This window comes from Alosa sapidissima, chromosome 21, assembly GCF_018492685.1.
Source record: "Alosa sapidissima isolate fAloSap1 chromosome 21, fAloSap1.pri, whole genome shotgun sequence".
NCBI classification, from domain to species: Eukaryota; Metazoa; Chordata; class Actinopteri; order Clupeiformes; family Clupeidae; genus Alosa; species Alosa sapidissima.
Window position 1 is genome coordinate 30,536,550 of NC_055977.1, and position 21,002 is coordinate 30,557,551.

General features: G+C 39.3%; 1 protein-coding gene across 1 annotated transcript in view; it reads left to right on the forward strand.

Moving 5' to 3' along the window:
• Nucleotides 1-4,693: 4,693 nt before the first annotated feature.
• msto1 (misato mitochondrial distribution and morphology regulator 1) overlaps nt 4,694-21,002 on the forward strand; it is a 71,104-nt gene continuing 54,795 nt past the window's right edge. The window contains exons 1-2 of the mRNA XM_042076581.1: nt 4,694-4,974; nt 14,754-14,883. Coding sequence (XP_041932515.1) covers nt 4,894-4,974; nt 14,754-14,883 — 211 coding nt within the window. The 5' untranslated portion in view covers nt 4,694-4,893. The remainder of the gene's footprint in view (nt 4,975-14,753; nt 14,884-21,002) is intronic.

Sequence of the window (21,002 nt, forward strand, 5' to 3'; positions counted from 1 at the left end):
TTCCTTGGTAGTTTTTCTGGTTGGTGAGTGCCTAACCAAAATTCACAACCGCCTAACCAAAAATTAAGGAGGTGTTTATCTCGTAACTAAATAATTGATCTATAATGTAACTTAATTTTCATTAAGAGACTGACTCCCCTGCTGGGTTAATTCTTGCTATCTATGTTAATTTGAGTGTTGACTTGCTTTTTGATGGTTATTGTTATAATCTTCACAGATTCTTTAGAAAAGCACAGTGATTAATGGTGTGGTGGCAAAAACAGGTGAATTGTGGTCTGAATGGTATAGGTTTGATTCTCTTACTGAGTGAGATTGTCCTCTTGTTTCTGACTACATGCAGGTGAACGTGGAAATACCAAATAAAGCAGTGCAACTTTATTTGAAACAATTGTTTTTGACTGATGTCATGTTCCTTATGGTCTCTCAATGTAGAGTAACTATAGGGGCAACTCCATGCAAAACTGTCACATCCATAACACAATACCAATTTTAAATGTTGGTCGGCTTAATGCCCTCCTTACACTGAAAGACTTTGCAAAAATTGGGAAAAGACTTTTGAAAGACTACAGTCTCAGACCCTCTCACATCTAAAGACAAGTGATAGAGTTGTTGAGTCACAGACTAGTCACAGACGATTTTGCAACAACTAGGGATCATTCAGGGTCACTATTTACAAGACTGCTACTAGATTCTTTAAATTATTTCCATCATGTACTACATATTAACAGAAACTCATATGATAGCCTGCTCATATCAAAGTCATTTTTTTGTGTTTCTGTAACATTGTTGCATGTGTGACATCCCTTAGTGTGTGCTTCACCTCACTGTTTGCTCACTAATTCATGGGATAAATGCAGACCAAATTTCTTGAAATTAGAGGTATATCCTATTTTTTTCATGATTTTGGCACATTGGGCTTTTTCATATAACATTAAATTACACAAAACTTGTAATACAAATTTCCTGTGTAAAAGACTTTTCATCTAATATGCCAACACAATGAATAAGTAATTTTGAACCTGGCTTCATCCAATGTTGAGATTTTTTAAGTTTATGCAAATCAGCACATATTTAATTAGATGATGCCTAATTTGCATATTTAAATATTAAATTACAGATAACTTGTAATAATTCTTTTTTCCATATTAATGTAATCAACTGGAGAAGTTTCATAGTGATATCTGCTAGTTATTTTTTTTACCCTATTCGCATTGTATTCAACACATTGAACAAGAAAGGGTTAATATACAAAATTGCTAAAGGGATATCCCTGGGCACCCTCCTAAATCTTAAAGAGGTACCCCTACAAGATTCTGCAAAAAGGTCTGACCTGGCTGCTGGACTATACTGGTATTATGTTTAAAACAACTCCATAATATTAGGTGGTCATGGTTTCCGAGTGTGTTGCACTAATAATTTGTCTCCTGGTGGATTTTTAATGTCTGTCAACATCATTCACTGGTAATGGTTCATGAAAGTCTTGATATAAAGTTCTGTAACAGTGATTAAAATGCACTTTTTCTTTGATTAACAGGGCTGACCCCCAAAACGGACTTTGGAATCTGTCTGCCTTCATGGAAGTATCACAAGCATTTTAGACTAGGCTATCTATTCAAAAATAAAGAAAACTATCAAATAAATAATTATGTTGAACTGTTTTATTTCAGTGCATGGCTTTTGATGGCCATTTCTAATATAGACTGTCTATATCAGGCCTTAAGCTGTTAACAGAAGGTGTGACTTTCATGTAAGTAAATACAAACTTTGAGTTATTAAAAGTTTGTACAAGCAGAGTATTTTAAAAATCAACCAGTAGATTTTGGTTACATAACCCAAACATTACGTAACTTTAACTAAACAGTTGTGTCAAAATAACCCAACACATTGATTAAATTTCAACCCAGTTGTTGGGTTAAGATCAGTGATGTAGTACTCGAGTCCGGTCTCGAGACCGATTTCTGCTTTCTCGGACTCGACTCGGACTTGTTCCTTCAAAGACTCGGTCTTGACTCGGTCTCGGACCACAGTGGGAGGAGAAGGACTCGTAATTTCAGACCGAGTCCTCGAGACCAACGCATTTTTTTATGTTTATGTTTGCCCCTTGTTGGCCTTGGTGCCCCCTTCTTTCAATATTCTGCTTTGCGTCCGTTTAATAGCGATTTTTATTTAGCCTATAGCCTGTCAAAATAATCTTAGCATCACAGCGCAAACTAATTTAGTCTTACACAGTGGAGAAAATGACAGCGCATGGCAAGACAGAAAGTGTGTCCAAATTCACCCATTCTTCTCAGTTGAAATACTCGCAATCGCTAAGCCTACTCATCACACAGGCACATGTATCACATGAAAGAGCTTTTTCTCAGCTTTTAAACAATGTTAGCCGCTAATTGCTGTGGTGAACGGTTCACGAGAAAAGTAAATAATATAATTACATTTAATCATAACGTCTACATAAGGTGCTACACCCATCTCCCTACCCATTCATCTCGGTGGAATACTTCACGAACCCTTCGTTCAACACATGACAAACCATATATCAGAATAAACAGCAGACCTTACCGAACACAAAGGTGTAAAGCAGTCCCCTGTACAGGGCCGTGGGAAGTGAGTTTTGGTTGGGGGTGCTGTAGTGGGGGGGGGGGGGGGGGGCAACAGCATACTGGCATTGCATGACACACAGCACAGGCATACATCACTGTCAAGAACATTATGGCTACATTACAGAAAAAATGCGACAAAATGTCGCAAACCACAGATTGATACTAACGCAAACAAAGTAACCGTCTGCTATCTGACGCTACACTAGTAAGGTAACAAAGTTGCTGTAGCCTTGCACCGAAATCGACGGTGAACACGTGAAATATAAAACTGTTGAACAGCAACATTAATAAAACGTAATAATTATTGACGCTTCTGACATGGGTGTCAAAACAGGCTAAAGACCCTAGGCCTATCGCACAGCATATTAGACAGAACACATTGACTCAAAACATATGCATAACATAGGCCTACACAACACAATATTCATAGGCTAGCCTACATTAAATTGATCCACATATCACAAATATAGTCTACAACAAATGCTGACCTACACTTTCAAAAAGAAGAGAATTGAACGCTCTGAGGAGGCCACTGAAACAGGCACGCAAAGACACAGATGAATAAGTTCATCTACCTCGCTGAAGAGAGCTCTTGTTTGTGGATGGAGCTTACTCAATATCCATGCCACCTTTCACCGTGGTGCACGAGACCCCGATAACACTATGCATCATTTTAAGCTGAAGATTGAGGCGGCCCGTGTTCAGCTCCTTGGGAAACTCACGGTAATATTCAGCTACTTAATATGGCATATTGTCGTACCATAAAGCTAGCGTCATAGGATATCTCCCTCAGGTTTGTTTTGTTAATTTGTTTAGTTTTTGTTTAGATCTCCCAGGTCTAATGTAATTTTTTTTAGTGCATAATAGAATAATAGACAGGGGGACGGAGAGCTTCTTTTTTTTCTGACCGTGAGTGGTATGACATATAAATACGCGTGCTTTCCTGCAGGGGGTGCTGCCGCACCCCCAGCACCCCCACTTCCCACGGCTATGCCCCTGTACAGTAAGCCGTTCCACAGTATTCCGGTTAAATTAAAAATGTAATCTGCAGCAAGGTCTACATTCATGTCTCCAACTTTGGTCTTTAGGTTTCAAAATGTGTTTAAATCATTCTTCATGATTTCATAACAGGCCAAATACAAAATAAATGTTACAAATATTGCCTAGATATAGGTAAATATTAAAATCAGAGGATATACAGCTGAGTAAGAGTTTGTGAAAGGAGTCTTAATGATCCAAAAATGCTAAGCATGCATCTTGGTTGCATCAGTTTCTTAAAGCTGAGCTGTGCTTAAATTGTTCAACATGATTCCATAACAGGCCAAATATAAAATAAATATAAATATTAAATATAGCCTAGACATCTAAATATTAGATGATCAGATGATTTACAGTTCTATGTAATATGTCATGTTTCATGTTTTTGTAATGTTTCATACAGTGATTCAGGTCTACTGCTGTAAATAGGCTAAATACAACTTTGATTATTTTTATAGCCTACTACTGTATAGTTAACTTTGGCCTTGGTGCCCTGACATGTGGCCACCAAATATGCCCAACTGAAGGCCAAGCGGCCTTGCCCCTAAAATGGTGAAATTCCAAGCCTGGGCCTAACTGTTGATTATTAATTGGGGTGATATTAAATCATGAATATGAAAACTGACATGTTTTTATGGTCTTGGTCTCGACTCGGTCTCGACTCCTAAAGGACTCGGTCTCGACTCGGACTTGCTTCTTCAAAGACTCGGTCTTGACTCGGACTCGACTGTATTTGAAAACCAACGGACTCGGTCTCGACCCTTCAAAGACTCGGTCTTGTCTCGGACTCGGCATAGGCGGTCTTGTCCCCATCACTAGTTAATATAACCCAATGCTGTGTTGGACCCCATTTTACTCAGCGGCTAGGTTGAAAACAACAAACCCAGCATTTTTTTAGAGTGTAAGTGTACTTGGCCTATAAACCTTCATGTACGTTATTTGTACTTTAACTTAAGTAGGCTACTCGATTCAGTACTTCCTCCATCACTGAATGTGACAAATTAATAACTTGAACTCGAACTTCAATAATTGAAGAGGGCACTTTTATTTTGACAAATTGGCGGCCATGTTGGAAAATGTCGTGGCTGCTACACTCACCATGCAGCCAGACCCCCGCTTACTGAGAGCCGGTTCACTCCCTTATTCTCTGATGCAGCTAAAAGCATGCCGCGAAATTGTGTAGTAAACATTGAACGGTATATGCCATTTCCTTTCCGTGTATGTTAAGAAACAGAAAGATTATTTCTCGATCATAATGAGTCTGTGTAGAGAAGTGATAACACTGCAGCTCGGACATTATTCAAACTTTGTCGGGACCCACTGGTGGAATTTACAGGTAACATTTATTGTTCTTTCCTTGATCGTCATGCTAATAAGAACGCGTGGTAACTTGAGTTAAAATAATTACCAATGTTAAGTGACGGCCAAAGCTTTGAATTCGGACAAGACCGACGCTCCAAGTCTGCTTGTCTACATGTAACGTTGCTACGTAACAGTTAGCTAAATTTGCCCCTAACCACAGTACATTTCCGTTGTCACGCACCGTAACTATGTGGATTTTCCTGTTAAGCAACTTTATATCTTTGTTACATTAACGTTTCTTAGCAGCTGCATTTGTCTAAAGCGACTTAAAACAACAACAATAATAAGCTCTACAATAGCTCGCGACCACTTCCGGTTGGAACGCCGAAAACCAGCGCATGGACAACTGAAGTGAATAAAAAAATAAAAACACTAAATTCGGCAACTGGGTAATTTTCTTATGAACCAGTTGGTAGTTTGTAGATGCACTTAATCTAGCTATAGTCAACTTCAGAATGTAACACTTGCATTTCTATTTCTCATCAGAACAGTCATGACATTTTCTAAAATCATTTACAACCACGTGGTTTTGTTTTTAACGTGCGGCCAGAGCCCGTCTACGGAGAGCCTTGGCACTTCCTATTAAGCCTCATTGTATCGACATTGGTTGCAGTTCCATTAGAATTCCACTGGGTGTGATCGCGGGCGAGTGCAGGTTGAATGGGGGTCTATGGAGCTAGACGGCTAAATGTATCTCTTTCACCTGCTTGTCGTAGAAGAATCATAGATTTTATTGTAGTTTATGCAGGTTCAATATAGATTTAAGATCTAAAGTTGAATGAACGAGTACTTATGTCCTTTTCATTTCTTACAGTTTGGGTCGTTGTTGCCCATATCACGCTAGCATTGTGCTAATGAATGACGTCATTGACATATTTGAAAGGCTTTTTAGAAGACTTACGTGACTTCAAAAAATATAACAATCAACAGTGTGTATTTTCTTTGCCTCTCCTAGCGAATGCAACATTCAAATTACTACTCAAAAATGATATCCAGAGAAAAGTGGATATTGAGGGTTAAAGCTCCATAGACCTCCATGCATTCTGCACTCGCCTGCGAGCGCCCTCAAGTGGAATCTGAGGAGGAACTGCAACCAGTCCAGAAACCGGAAGTAACCAGACAGTGCCAATTCTCTTCCTGGTGCGGCCAGAGAATGTCTAATAAGGGGAGAACTGCCACTCTCGGAAAACTTCCGGTTTCTGACCTGGTTGCAGTTCCTTTTGTGGTTCCACATGAGGGCGCTCGTCCACGAGTGCAGAATTCATGGAGGTCTATAGAGCTGTACCCCTCAAAATCCAATTTTCTCGGGATATAATTTTTTTTCAAGTAATTTGAATATTGTATTCGAAAGGGGAGGCAAAGAAAATACACTTGGTGGAGTATTAGTCACTTAATTGTTCTAAAAAGCCTTTCAAACGTGTCAATGATGTCACTCATTAGCACAATGCTAGCGTGTTATGGGCAACAATGACCCAAACTGTAAGAAATCAAAAGGACATAAGTACTCGTTCATTCAACTTTTGACCTATAACCCATGTTGAAGTTATACAAACTACAATCAAATCTGAGATTTGTCAACGACAATCAGGTGAAAGACACAAATTTAGCCGTCTAGCTCCATTGACTCCCATTCATTCTGCACTCATGGCAATCGCCCCCAGTGGAAATCTGGTGGAACTGCAACCAAAATTCGGTACAATGGGACTTAATACGGAGTGGCCAGGCTCTGTTGCATACCAGCAACAGGTCTTAATTGGGCTTTCCTTGCCGAAGAAAATACCATGAGTCAGAGGATTAAACACATCAGGTAAGTTGTATTCGTCCATAGACTGTACATTACATACTGTTAAGTGACATAGCAGGCAGCAAGATGCAACCGTTAACTAGCATAACAGCTCTTATCGTTTCATTACGTTGGTGACGTACATCGTTCGAGACGAGAGATGTAGTCCACTGAGTGGATTCGCAAAAAACCAACATAACTTTTGAAGTCTATCGAACAACAGTACTTTCTTGACGTGAAAAATTATCTTTTAAATTCACACTCATCATATGTGAAATTCGTGGCACAATTCAAACTGGACCAAAAAATAATTGTTATCTCTCCATTAACTCCCGTTCATAATTTTTTGAAAGAAGAAGTAGAAGGGGCGGGACTTCGCAACTCTATGGTAATTTCGAGCCGAAGTCCCGCCCTTTCTGTTTGCCACCATAGAGCAGTGGTTCTCAACCTTTTTTCAGGGATGTAGGCCTACCCATAGACATAATATACATAGACGCTGCATTGGCTGCTGGAAACTAGAAATGCGGCCACCATCTTGGACCGGTTATACTCCTCGTTGCGTTGCAGCAGAAGACACAAGATGCCAGCCCTGTGTAGCATGTTCCTGCTCAAATCGACGGACCATCGCAGACAGGGCTCGGGGGATTTACTTTTCACAAGTAAGATTTAACATTACCGTACTATTGGTTGTATTTTGTGAATAGAATATTACCAGAGAGTTGAGAAGGAGCAAGGATCTTTGATATTACTGTATGAGAATCGTAGCCAGCTAGCTCGGTGTTCACCCGGCTATGAAATGAGACTTGATAAGTCATATTCCATAACACTGACTTAGATTACAACCGACACAAAAAGGCTATTGTAGAAATAAATCAATCTAGATTTGGCCTGCGAATTTTGCACAAGTGGCACAGACTGTAGCCTATTATTGGGCAATCGCTAGCTGCTTAACCTAAGTGTGTTGGTTGGTGGTAGCCTAGCTTCACTATTTCCTGAATAAAGTAACTTTTCAATAGCTTAACTTTTTTATTTATCAAGTAACTTCCACACAAGCTACACTTTTCTTGTCATGTGTAATTGGCACAATTTAAAGTAGCTTCCTATGTAGAGAACTAGCCTACTGCTGTGTTTGTTACTAATACATTTGACTGGGTGGTAGTATTGTGTAGTGTTTTATTCATGGCAGAGTAACTGATAGTTTAGCTCACTACAATTTCGAAGTAGCTTGCCCAACACTGTATTATTCACATGTCATTTACCCTAACAAGAATAAGATGCCTCTCAAATTCCTATTCATTCATTTATTTATTTTATATCTCCCCAGAACAACTGCCTTGCTCAAGGAGACTGTGAATGAACTGAATAGTCTCCTCACATCCCTGGAACTGAGGAAGGTGCAGCTCTTCATTGCAGTACTGCAGGGCATCTGCTACACTGTGACTGAATATTTGATTTATGAGCTCCACCTTCATCACCTGCATTCACCACTCTGTGTCCCATTTTCCCATCGTCTGGTTGACTCAGTCCTCTTTTATGGAGTTTACCCAGTTTCACTATGTACTGCTATCTTATTTGCCCACCTGCTGTCTGAAGCACTTTTTTTCTTAGCCAAAGTGTACCCAAGCAATTTTAGCAAGGTGGGAACATACAAATTGCATGCACCAGTTGTCGAAATCATAGAACCAACTGCATGACAGTAACCTCTTTCTCACTGAGCCTGTGAAGACACTCCCCGATTCTTTACTGATTTCAATGAACGGGGCTGATCTTTTTCTAAAATGTTTCTTAATTACTCTTTATTTAATCTCTTCATTGGGGCTGAAACCTTTCTGTGAACTGTAAATAACAGATGCTGTTGATGAACCCATTGACACTGTACAAGTGACAAGTCACCTTTTTGTCTTGAATTGATGAACTGTTACACTTACTATGCCAAACCAATGTCTGTTTTTTATGGATCAGAAACAAACCTACAAACTTGCACTTTACAATATTTATGGAACTTGTCTAACAAATGCTGTTGATATTGAACCCAGTTACTCCATTTTCTTTACTTATGCCACACCAATGTCTGTTCATCAAACTTTATTTTTGATGGCACTGAACTGAAAATGTTAATGGATTTTTTTCTGTCAATTTAACTCATTAAAACTTGCATCAAACCACTTTCTGTCTATGCTGTCAAACATGGATTAGTTATGTTCCCAGTGTTTATATTGGATGTCATCACTTTATAATATATCATATATCAGAATATTCTATTACTATTAAGGCCACTATGAATATTAAAATACACACAACCATGTTTCCTGTATCATACAGCTTTTCTACTGGGAGGTTTACAACTTATTCTGTCAATTTACCCAAGTTTGTCACTAAAGATGTCTGAATGGCACTGATCTCACTTAAATGTTTATGGAACCTTTCCATCAACAGCATTATTCACAGAACTTTTCTGTCAACTGTCAACTATATTTAACTCATTAAACTTGTATCAAACTAGTTTTGTCAAACATGGAGTATATTCCCAGTTTTGATATCGGACGTCAGGTCACTTTATCTCATATATCAGAATATTCTATTACTGTTAAACCCACTATGAATATTAAAATACGCTAAATCATGTGTCCTGTATCATAGCTACATGTATAACCTTTGCAACAAAAACAACCGCGTGAGAATCTGTTCGGTATTCAGTGAGATATGATCAATTAAGTGCGCTGACAGCTCATCGCACCGGCCAAACAGATTACACTGAGTGGAGTGGATGACCGGTCCAAGATGGCGACTCCAAATCTCGTCAGCGATTGTAAAGAGTAGCGGTCAATGCGGCGTCTATGTATGTTAGGTCTATGGGCCTACCCCCTGTGAAATATTTTTTCAGCCAAGTACCCCCTAACCAGCGCAAAGCATTTACTTAAAGCAGAGCGCTGTGACATCAGTGTCTAATTTATTAAACTTTAGAACCATGACTATCCATAAACTTCAACCACGACTCCATCGTTTGAGTTTTGACAGTGATTGACAGGTGATGGCGGGTTTCCTGACATATGTATTAAATTATTTATTAAATAATTGTTTTTAAAGTATTTTGGTATGGATCTACTAAATCTTTTAACCCTAAGCTGTTTTTAGGACATTTTTAACTACCTTTATTTATAAGGATTTATCCTGATCACACACACATATTATATATGGTATTGTTTTTTTGTTTTTTTTTCAGCAGAATCTAGGTTATCCAGATTCATTTCATGTATTAGTACTAGCATTGATTTTATTTTGATTTTTAAAGAATTAAAATATAAAAAGCGTATTACAAAAATTATTATATTTTGATATGTATCTCACCACAGCAAGCTCATAGCTCTTAATGCATTTCATGTGTGTGTAGGGCAGACTGTCCTGAATCTGGAAATATCATTGCCATGGTGGAGGAATTCTTTGGGGCTGAGCAATTTACAGACATATGTGGCGTGTGCCTTACAGAAATAAATGCCATTTTTTTTATTTAGTGATTTAATGACCTTTCTGCGCTCCATATCTGTGACAAAAACTGATCTGACCTAACTTGACCCGAGTTTACGTGTTATAGCCTGTGTGTGCCTATCTGCACTCATGTTTCTCTTCAACTTTTTACTGCATTGCCATGAACAAAGTGAAGGCAAAAAAGGTGTTTCTTTGCCGAAAAAATTGGGATGCAATATGAGCCTTGAATTGGATGCCATGCAAGAATTTGGTAGGATCTAAAAACCGGATTATGAACATTCTTTGCCATAGAGAAACATACAATAGCGTTCGATTATAAACAAAAATGCTACAAAAACAGACAAAAACGTGAGGTAAGTCGAGCTATATGAAGTTATTATTTTGCTGTCACTTCTTCTGTTTTATAACCCAGAAGGATGTACTTGGTATCAAAGAATAGCTCCGTGTCTCCTCTTTCATCTGACATGCGCGGCATAGGCTATCTATCCGATCACAGGTCCGCAAGTAATTCAAACGAGAGTAATGTGTGTGCAGCATTGGTTTTTGTACATGACGTTATTATTTTGTAGTCACTTCATCTGGTTCCATAAGCCAGAAAGATCAACATACTTGCTATCAATGGATAGCCCTGTGTCTCCTCTTTCATCTGATATGCTTGCCATATCTATGCGTTCACGGGTTCGCGATCATGGGCGGATTATGAACTTTCGGGCCGCTGGGCCAAGATGCATTACTGGCCCCCCACTAATTGTCGCATATGTCGGGTGGGGGGGGGGGGGTTTGGGGGTCCTCCCCCAGAATTTTTTTTATTTGTTTGATGTGATTTCGTGTATTCTGGTGCATTTTGGGGATGGCCAATACTTTAATTCAATCAGATTCATAGCCTACATCCTGATTTGCTCTCAGCCTACAACCTATCTTCGGAAAAATTATGAATGAGAAATTGTTCTCTGGTCCCGATCGACTTGTGCCTTTAATTACACATGATGTTTGTCAATTTTAAAGAAATGTTTTCGTAACTATTGAATTACAACAATCAGCACCTTGTCATGCCGGGAATAAACCGTTTTGAATCCGTTTAAGTAGAATGTCATATTTTGAGCATATTCCTGTTTACAGTCATCAAAGTTAAACATTTATTTATGTATTATTATTAATATCATCCTCACAAATGATATCAAGTTGTGTTAATGTTGAAACTACCAGACATGATCATCTTCAATCACAATCATGGTAAAACAAAACAAAATTTTTTTAGCCAATCGTCTTTCCACTTAGCTTCTTATCCAAACAATACGGTTGTTTCCCTACTGTGCCACAGAAAGACGCAGGCATAATTGCGTCAAATTACGTCAAAAGCTAGCTTCCCTACAACCGGACATGCTAACTATTCTTCTTACGAGAACCCAACGTTATGTACGAGGTAGTTGAGCCTGTCTTGCCTTCTATTGTTCATGTAGATAATACATAAGCTACAATGTCGGCACTTGATATATGTTATGAAATGAATGGGCGTTCTATGGGGTTAGCAGAAAGTTGATAACCACGGCTCCATGGGTGGTTCAACTTCCGGGAATTCGCCTGCCCCCTTGGATATAACCTATAGATATAACTGATGTGTTATCAGTTCTATTAATGGTAGGATACTTAAAGGGGTGGTTCAGGATTTTGGACATATGAACCTCATTTCCAAGATAGCAATGAGTGTGATATTTATCAGTGGAGACCGTTTTCAACACGTTTCATCCAGTCCTTCTAGTTGCAGGGTTTGCAGTTGCTAGGCTAGCGCAAGTCATCAGTATGTGTTAGCCTGCCACTAAAAACAGTCTTACCCCTTGCGTTGGCCATGATGCCCCTTTGAAAATCAGAGGTTTACAGGCCACGGTGGCCTTGGTGCCCCCTTTGCGTCCGACTAATGGCGATTTTTATTTAGCCTATGGCCTGTCAAAATAATCTTAGCATTCACAGCACAAATTAATTTAGTCTTTTACGCAGTGGAGAAAGTGACAGCTGAAATACTCGCGAAGTAGCCTACTCATCATCACAGACATCCCAAGTATCACATCACATGAAAGAGCTTTTTCTCAGCTTTTAAATAACGTTGGCCACTAATTGCTGTGGTGAACGGTTCGCGAGAAAAGTAAATAATATAATTCAATTTTAATCATAAATTCTACTGAAGGATCTGCGCCCATCTCCTTACCCATTCATCTCGGTGGAATACTTCACGAACCCTTCGTTCAACACATGACAAACCATATATCAGAATTAACAGCAAACCTTACTGAACACAAAGGTGTACAGCAGTCCTCTGTAATCCAGTTTTGAATTTGCAGCACATTTCGACATGCATGGATGTCTCCAAAATTGGGCTTTAAGTTTTACAATGTGATTAAATTGTTCTACATGATTTCATAACGGGGCCAAATGCAAAATAAATGTTACAAATATCGCCTAGATATCGCTAAATCAGAGGACAGCTGACTAAGAGTTTGTGAAAGTAGCCTTAATGATCACAAAATGCTAAGCATGCATCTAGGCTGTTTGAGTTTCTTAAAGCTGAGCTGTGCTTAAATTGTTTAATACATGATTTCATAACAGGCCAAATATAAAATAAATGTTAAATATAGCCTAGATATCTGTAAATATTAGATGATCAGATTTACAGTTCTATGTAATATGTCATGTTTCATGTTTTTGTAATGTTTCATACTACGTCTACTGCTGTGAATAGGCTAAATACAACTTTGATAATTTGTATAGCCTACTACTTAACTTTGGCCTTGATGCCCTGACATGTGGGCTTTGTGTCCCCCACCAAATATGCCTGAAGGCCAAGTGGCCTTGCCCCTAAAATGATGAAATTCCAAGCCTGGTCTTACCCACTCCACAGTACACCCGAGGCAAATAAATTAGAACGGCAGACTATCGATGTAAATGTCTGTGTTGATAGTTTTATTTCTAACATTATTCTATCCTTGCATTTCAATGATCGCATAACATTTTGAGGGACTAGTTTGCGTCCAGGCTTAATTGGTTGCACAAAGACCAAGCCAGGATGAGCAGACACGGATTCATCAAGCCAGGTGAAACCGATCCTGGATAAGTGCGCGCTCACGGCTCCGCCACCGATCACAGATTCACTGATTCATCATGGCAAGTAGAGCGGCTTCATTGCTTCTTCTACGGCGTAAAGTAGGTAGCAATAGCCTTTTCACAACAGCAACACCTCTGTTTCGGAGAATATTGCAACTAGTGTCGCGACCACCACGCGCGAGTATAAATGGTTACGTCGCTCCCGTGACATCACATTGTCGCACGACAGGTCGGGAATGGCGAGTATGTAAAATACATAATTAAAAATTAAAAAGCCACAGTGATAAAGCAAAGCAATCATCCCTGATGACGACAGTGGTCGGCTGGTGAGGGACCAATATGTGTTAAATTAGTTAATATGCGTGCTTTAAATTTAAGTTAAATATATGTCCTGCAGTGGTAGAGATGCATGCTGTGAATTTCCTAATTTCCTCCTTCAGTGCTTCACATAGGGGGGATTAACACAGTTTAGGGTGGATTAATACAGTTGGGGGGGGGGCCATACATTTTACAAACTGAAATTGATTAAGAACAAAGTCCCGATGTTAAGGATTTTCCTTAAATACAGATGTCAATGAGTACAACACTTAACATAGTCCTCACTTACACGATTTCTGTTTTGATTTTCTAATCCCGATGTTAAGGATTTTCCTTATTACAGATGTCAATGAGAACAACACTTAACATAGTCCTCACTTACATGATTTCTGTTTTGATTTTCTAATAGGAGTAAGTGTTTGTGACAACACATGTCATAATAAATTTGGTAATATTTGATCGCTGTTTTGGTATAAAGCATCTTTCATGTAATGAATTGGCACTCTAGAAAGTGAAAGTAGGCCTAGCCTACTATGCGCTCTGTGTCTGTAGCTGTCTGTTCACGTGCAATCAATTATAACATTCCTCAAATGGAGAACACATCCATGTTCCCTCGTGTCTCATGGCCACTCTAGGCGTCATGCTCCTGTGTTCGCAAAATTCCTGACAGTTCCTGATCGCTAAACTTTTGTTTTCCTTTCCTCGGTTAGCAGTTGATGTAGAAGCACCTAGCATAATTTGATTTTAGCGGTGACAACCCATTAGGCTTGCTAATTTTGAAGAACATTAGGGTGCTATAATCATTCAATGGCAAGGCAACAAAGGCTAAAAAATTAAATCTAATATACAGTATTTTCTTAATATCTGTGCTTTATACAGCAGTGAGGGCTTTGAGGGAAGGAATTCAATTTTTGGCATCTTTCCTAATTCTACATCTCCTTTTTGCTGTCCATCTCAGCTGTTGCATCAGTATTCCGACATAAAAGTAGTGAACAAGGGTTTGAGGGGATTTTGAATTCTAACAGCTTTTCTTACTATTTGTCTGCTTTGTGTTTAATGCTTTACGGCAGGATGCCTCTCTCTGTTATGACTTGGATGGATCACCAGGCGAGCTGCAAAGTGATGTTATGTTCAGAGAGGGGGTCACCCATGGGGGACAGGTCACCTACACCCCCCGTCTCATTGCTATGGATCTCAAAGGTGAGGGACATACACGGTGCAATTATCCTGTTGAAAGACAAGCCTTTGCTTAAGCCTCAAATTATTCAGATTAAAATTATAAACAGCAAACTATGACATGCATGTAATATTATGTACTAAGTCTATTTATTTTCTGCCATTTTCCCTTAATTATGTGTTCCCTGTAGAAGATAAGCATCCACAAAGCAGGAGGTTTCTATTATCATTGTACACTGTAGGGATAGGGCCCTATCGTGCACTCAGGCAGGCACAATTGACTTTGTATACTGGCACTTTTGTCTTTCCTATTATGCATTCAGCGCATATTGGAATTTTTCCTTCACTGGCACACGTCGGTAAATTAGGGAATGCAATTGTGCCCACGGGGGCGGTTCAGCGAAAAGAGGAGGCGTGTTCCGGCGCAAACGTTCCCTGTTGATATTTTGCCGTTTCAGAAAACAATTCTGCCACAGACCAGGAAAATCCTGGTCTAAAGTCAGTGGCGCAAATTCAGATGCTATTTTAAGGGCACATGCATGGTCACAGGGGCACCTGCAGGAATGAATGCTATGCACATCTACAGACACCCCCAAAAGTAAAGTAGCCTATATAGTACAACATCTACATGCAATATCTTTACAACAACAATGCCTAATTACGACCTATTAATTTGGACAACTTTATACAGCCTTATAAAGGCTAAAGTTACCTTTAGATTTGTTCCAGTTTACCTTTGTGTATGGCTTTAAACATTGTGTGTGCTTTAACATCAGCCTTTATTCCAGCATTATTCCAGCTGCGCTAAGGTTTTGACAAGCACCACAATTTTGCCTACCTTGTTGTTGCCCATCTGAAATAACTCCAAGCTTTGCTTTGTTCCCTCCATCCCTTCGTTGTGTTCAAAAAACGTTTTATATCCATGATGGCCTTGAAGTCTTGAGTTAGTGAATTAGCTTAAATCAGCTTATCATGTGCTGATAACCAGCAACCATAGATAGTAAAAGAAAGCAGCAAGTAGCCTTGGCTACAATTTGTCCGTGCATTGTTTATTAAGTTGATGCTATACTTTTTACATTACCAAGTTTTATCTGGTATGCGCATGACATCAGTATTACACACATCAGCCAAATTGCCCCAAACTAGCCTACCCATAGTTTTTCCTGATCTGAGCCGAAAGCCTATTTCCAAAGAAAACTACTGCTTCTTAGGTTATAGCTAAACTTTGTTATGATCAGAACTCGGCTCATCTTCCGATGCTCAGCTATAAAGTAGCCTACATAGTAGCAAAAGCCTCTTAATTTTGTCAACTTTATGCAGTGCTAAAAAGGCTCAATTTACCTTTAGTTTTAGTTTACCCTTGTATGACTTAAGTTTAAACTAGTGCTGTCAAACGATTAAAATTTTTAATCATGAGTAATCGCTGAATTCCTATAGTTAATCACAATTAATCACATATTTTATCGCATGATTAAAATTCTATTATTTTGCATTTCTGAACTTTCCAGGAGTCCATGTTAACAATATAAAGCAATTATTGTGTATCTTGATTAGGATTCAAATGAAAGCAAAGCAAGTTACTTCATTAACTTAACTTTAAGACGTAGGTCTATTTGATTATTTCAAATCAAATTTCAAAAGATGTGCAGCAGACCTGAGGCAACACAATATATTCTTCAGAAATATAGCTAATAAAGGGCATAACAAACATAAAATACTATATTCATTATCTTTGAGTTCAGTTGAAAATAAGGAACTTTTCGACATGAGTGCACTGCCATTTTATAGGCCTACAGTCTATGGTCACTTGCCACACACATCAGCGCCAAAGTTTTTAACACGCAAACACTGGATGAACAATAGATTTTATGGAGCTGCGTCGACCAAATATAACTGAATCGTGATTTACACGGCGGCAAAGTGCGATGCTGGTGTGCAGAGTTGTATTGAAAAGAATAGAATCTAATGTACAGTAAATGAATGTCGAAAGCAGAGTGCATCGCACCGGCATCGGTGTCCACAGCAATTTAAAACACTATTCAGCTGACTGGGAGTTCAGAACTGCGTTAGTGTTTATTGTATGAATCTACTCTTTGGCCGGCTCGTAAGCCCAAACAAGTGTGTGCAGCATGCCTTTACGTAGCCTACTAAAGGCGCATCATCATAAAGATAGGTTACATTTAATCTGCATCACGCCCCATTTTAGCGGAAAACAAGTTAACATATCATTGATTTTAATGGGAAAGACAGATAGCCTAATCACACCTTGACGTTACATCTAGTTATACATTTACAGGCCATTCAATAATTTTACTAACACGGCAATTATAAAGAATTATTTGTATGTAACTTACTCATGTCGAAACGATGTAGGCTACATTACAACCCATTCAGCACGTACTAGCTACACTTACCATATCCCATGTAAAACGGTTAGCTTGCTAGCTAGCTAACTGTGGAACTTCAGTATAACAGGCATAGCCAATTATCTCACCTAGTTGTAGGAAAAAGGCTATGTTCATATTACAAGTGATAGATTGAATGTGTGACTTATGTTTAGTTGATGTTATGACATGTAAAGTTAAGCTTGCCGAACTTAGTTATAGTCAGCCACGGGCAGTTTGACTGTACATTCGTGACACTCCTGTTAGGCTAAACTGGAAAGAGCAAAAAATAGGAACATAATGGTCACATTAATCCCATAAACACACAGATAACTCTTACACCAACCTTATTTTGTGCCTTTTATTCACGTTTGTTTCAAGATTTAGTAAGTATAACCCCTTTTCGCTCCCCACTTCTATGCAGCATAGGTTTCCATTATCCAAACAGCTCCCTTTCCCCTAAAAGGGGGCGTGTACATGCAGCACGGTCTAGCTAGATCCAGTTTGGTGTTGTAGTTGTTCTAACGTTACTAGTTGTTGCAACAGCTTGTGAAAAAACTACAAAGTTTGTTAGACCAAAAAAACGTTAATCTTGCGATAAAAAAATTGACGCCGTTAAAATAGGTTTACGTTAACGCCGTTAATAACGCGTTTAACTGACAGCACAACATGCAAATTTAGCCTACCTTCTTGCTCATCTGAAATAACTCCTCCAGCTTTGCTACTTTCTTATTTTCTGTTTTTGCTGTTTGCAAAAAAGTTTTATATCCACGATGGCCTTGGAGTCTTGGGTTAGTGAATTAGTTAACCCAGCAACAAGTAAGCGCTGCGTGTGTGCACAAACCGACTTCACGTTCCAATGCGTAATTCAGCTGCATAAAACTGAACAAATAAATGTGCTTATTTTAGAGAATGTGGGCTACAGTGCAGTGATAGGTTGGGAAGTTGTGGTGGGCCAACTTGGAGTGAATACACACACACGCAGGGCAAATGCTCTCTTTGCTCGTAGCTGCCTGATAGCACGCACACTGCTACAGTGGGCAGTGCTTCGACTTGGCCAGCTTCACTCACGGTCCGCGCGTGGGATCATGCGACTATAATTTGTATTTTTCCAATGACGCTGCAACAACCCAAACAACCGGTAGATGTCTCAAGTGAGCAGGGTGTCTCGTAAAAAGAAATGGAGCCTGGAAAACCCTACACAGACTTCACTACAGACTTTAGCAGACTCGTTTAGAAATAATTTAACAGCCAGAAATATGCCTGCCCTGCCCTAATAAAGAAATATTTGGTTAACTGCGAGTGAATCCCGTTTGCAGCCGTACAAGAAACGCAGGACAAATTAAACATTCTGGTTTTCTCCGAGTGCAACGATGATAGACAGACATCATTTGGACAAAATATAGAGCATATTAACCTCCGTTGCTCAGCCAAATGCCTTCCTGTTACGTCCTGGGGCAACCGGAGGGTTGCTGGTTCGAACCCCGACCAGTAGGCACGGCTGAAGTGCCCTTGAGCAAGGCACCTAACTCCTCACTGCTCCCCGAGTGCCGCTGTTGATGCAGGCAGCTCACTGCGCCGGGATTAGTGTGTGCTTCATCTCACTGTGTGTTCACTGGGTGCTGAGTGTGTTTCACTAATTCACAGATTGGGATAAAATGCAGAGACCAAACTTCCCTCCCGGGATCAAAAGAGTATATATACTTATATTTATACTTATACTGTTATCACGAAGTTACAGGCGATAAACGATTTTTGATGGTCACAAGTTTACTTCATTAGCGGTTTATTTTTTTGATTATTAAAGATAATTCAAACCTTTAAATGTTTTTCATTTAAAGGTTTGACTTCGTGCTTATTCAGTAGAGCAGTTAGTGCTCTTCCCAATCCCAGACGTTCACATTGCATGTTTGTTTGTAATGGATGCAACTGCGAGATAGGCTACGCGTTTGATGGCAATGAGTTGTTAACAGACATGAACCAAGACATATAGCCCATGGGCGTAGATTTAGGGTGGGACGCTAAGGACTAGTCCCAATCAATATTTTAAGATGACAAAATTGTCCCCACCAATATTTTAGTGAACTTATTTGTGCTGCTGATCATTCCGACAGCCAGCACAACAGTACAAGAAACGTCGTCATATGATTTGCTGAAAAACAGAGGGGGAGCGGGAAGGGTTATCTGACATGCACGCTACAATAGGCCTACACGCACGGAGAGTGTCAAAGGCTACTGTAGCCTACTTGTAGTCAAGCGAGCGGGTGTGTCAACGACAACGGTAAGTTAGGGCTGTCTGCCAATACATAGCCTATCCCAAAAAAGACCAGAATAAAACATTGTGATATTCCCTTTGCCCTTCAGCATGTACATGTTTGCCCCTTTTGTGGTTTGTACAGCTATGCCACCCAAATATACAAAGCTTTTTCATTGCAGTCTAGGCAAAATAATTAGCCATACAAACTGGCAACTGGTGACCAGGCTTTCAAATGCGGATTTTACTGTGTAAAATAGCATTAGCTTTTAGGATATTACCCAGGATATTATCACAGCTAACCTAGCTTCTGTAATCTTTCAACCAAAGTTAGGAGTCATGTTGAATAAGGGTGTGCTGCATGGACAGTCACATAGGCTATAAGTCACCATCACTGACTGTTTGGCTACCAATCTTGCAGTCGCAATAAACAATGGATCCGAGACATTTTCCTGTTCTATATTCTATCCTATATTCTGTTTATGTAGGCTAATGTATTTGTGAATGTAGCCTGCACAATGCAAAGAAATAAAAGATAAACTGGTGCATTTCCATACTCATAGAAATGAACATTGCGAAACACAGTGACAGGCACTCAATTAGATTTACACACCAAATGTGATGATATAGACAAGTGTAGCCTAATAATTTAAATATCAATATGATGTAATCAAATTACTAAATATGTTTAGCTATTAGTAATTATGCAGATCATAAAATACTATAAATATTTATCAATATACATTTATAGTTTATATGAATTCCAAAATATGAAAAAGAAACCTATGACAACCATCACTTTCTATGTGTGTGTGTGTGTGTGTGGAAGGTCAATCAAATTCTATGATTGCCACTGATGTGAATGATCTCACAAATCACACAAACCAAATCAAATTAAAAAAAATCGCAATAGTATCGAAATCGAGATTCTTCACTTGCTATAAGTATTAAAACAATAATGTTGGTATCGTGACAACAGGAGTTGTGGATGTGTCCCCACCAAAGCTGAGACCAAACCTACGCCCTTGATATAGCCCAGCAGCAATCTAGGGACTGTTCGTTATTTATTGAAGGGGCCACCAGAGGAATTTTGAGTGCTTCAGTCAAAAGTTGCATGACCCTCCCTTGCCTGCTAGAAATTGTTCAATGACCCTCCGACAGAATTGTTAAAAAAGACATGACCCTCACCTGCCAATTGTCGCTGTCTTCCGCCCGCGCTGCTTTGCGCCACAGCCACACACTGTGATAACGTTCTTAAATCAATCTTTCCTGTGAGCGTGCATGCTACCAGTCCTTCCTTTTCAAATGTGTTGCGCCTGTTTGCACAATTTCACAAATAATCATATGTGAATAATAATATGACAAATAATCCCTGTGCACGGGGACCGAAACAATGCATGCCAGCTTTTTCCGTGTTTATCACGTATTTTAACTTTCCCCCGCTGTCTTGCCGTTTTAATGTTTTCCCGTAGAATATCCCATATTTTAATAGCCTACTCTCATAA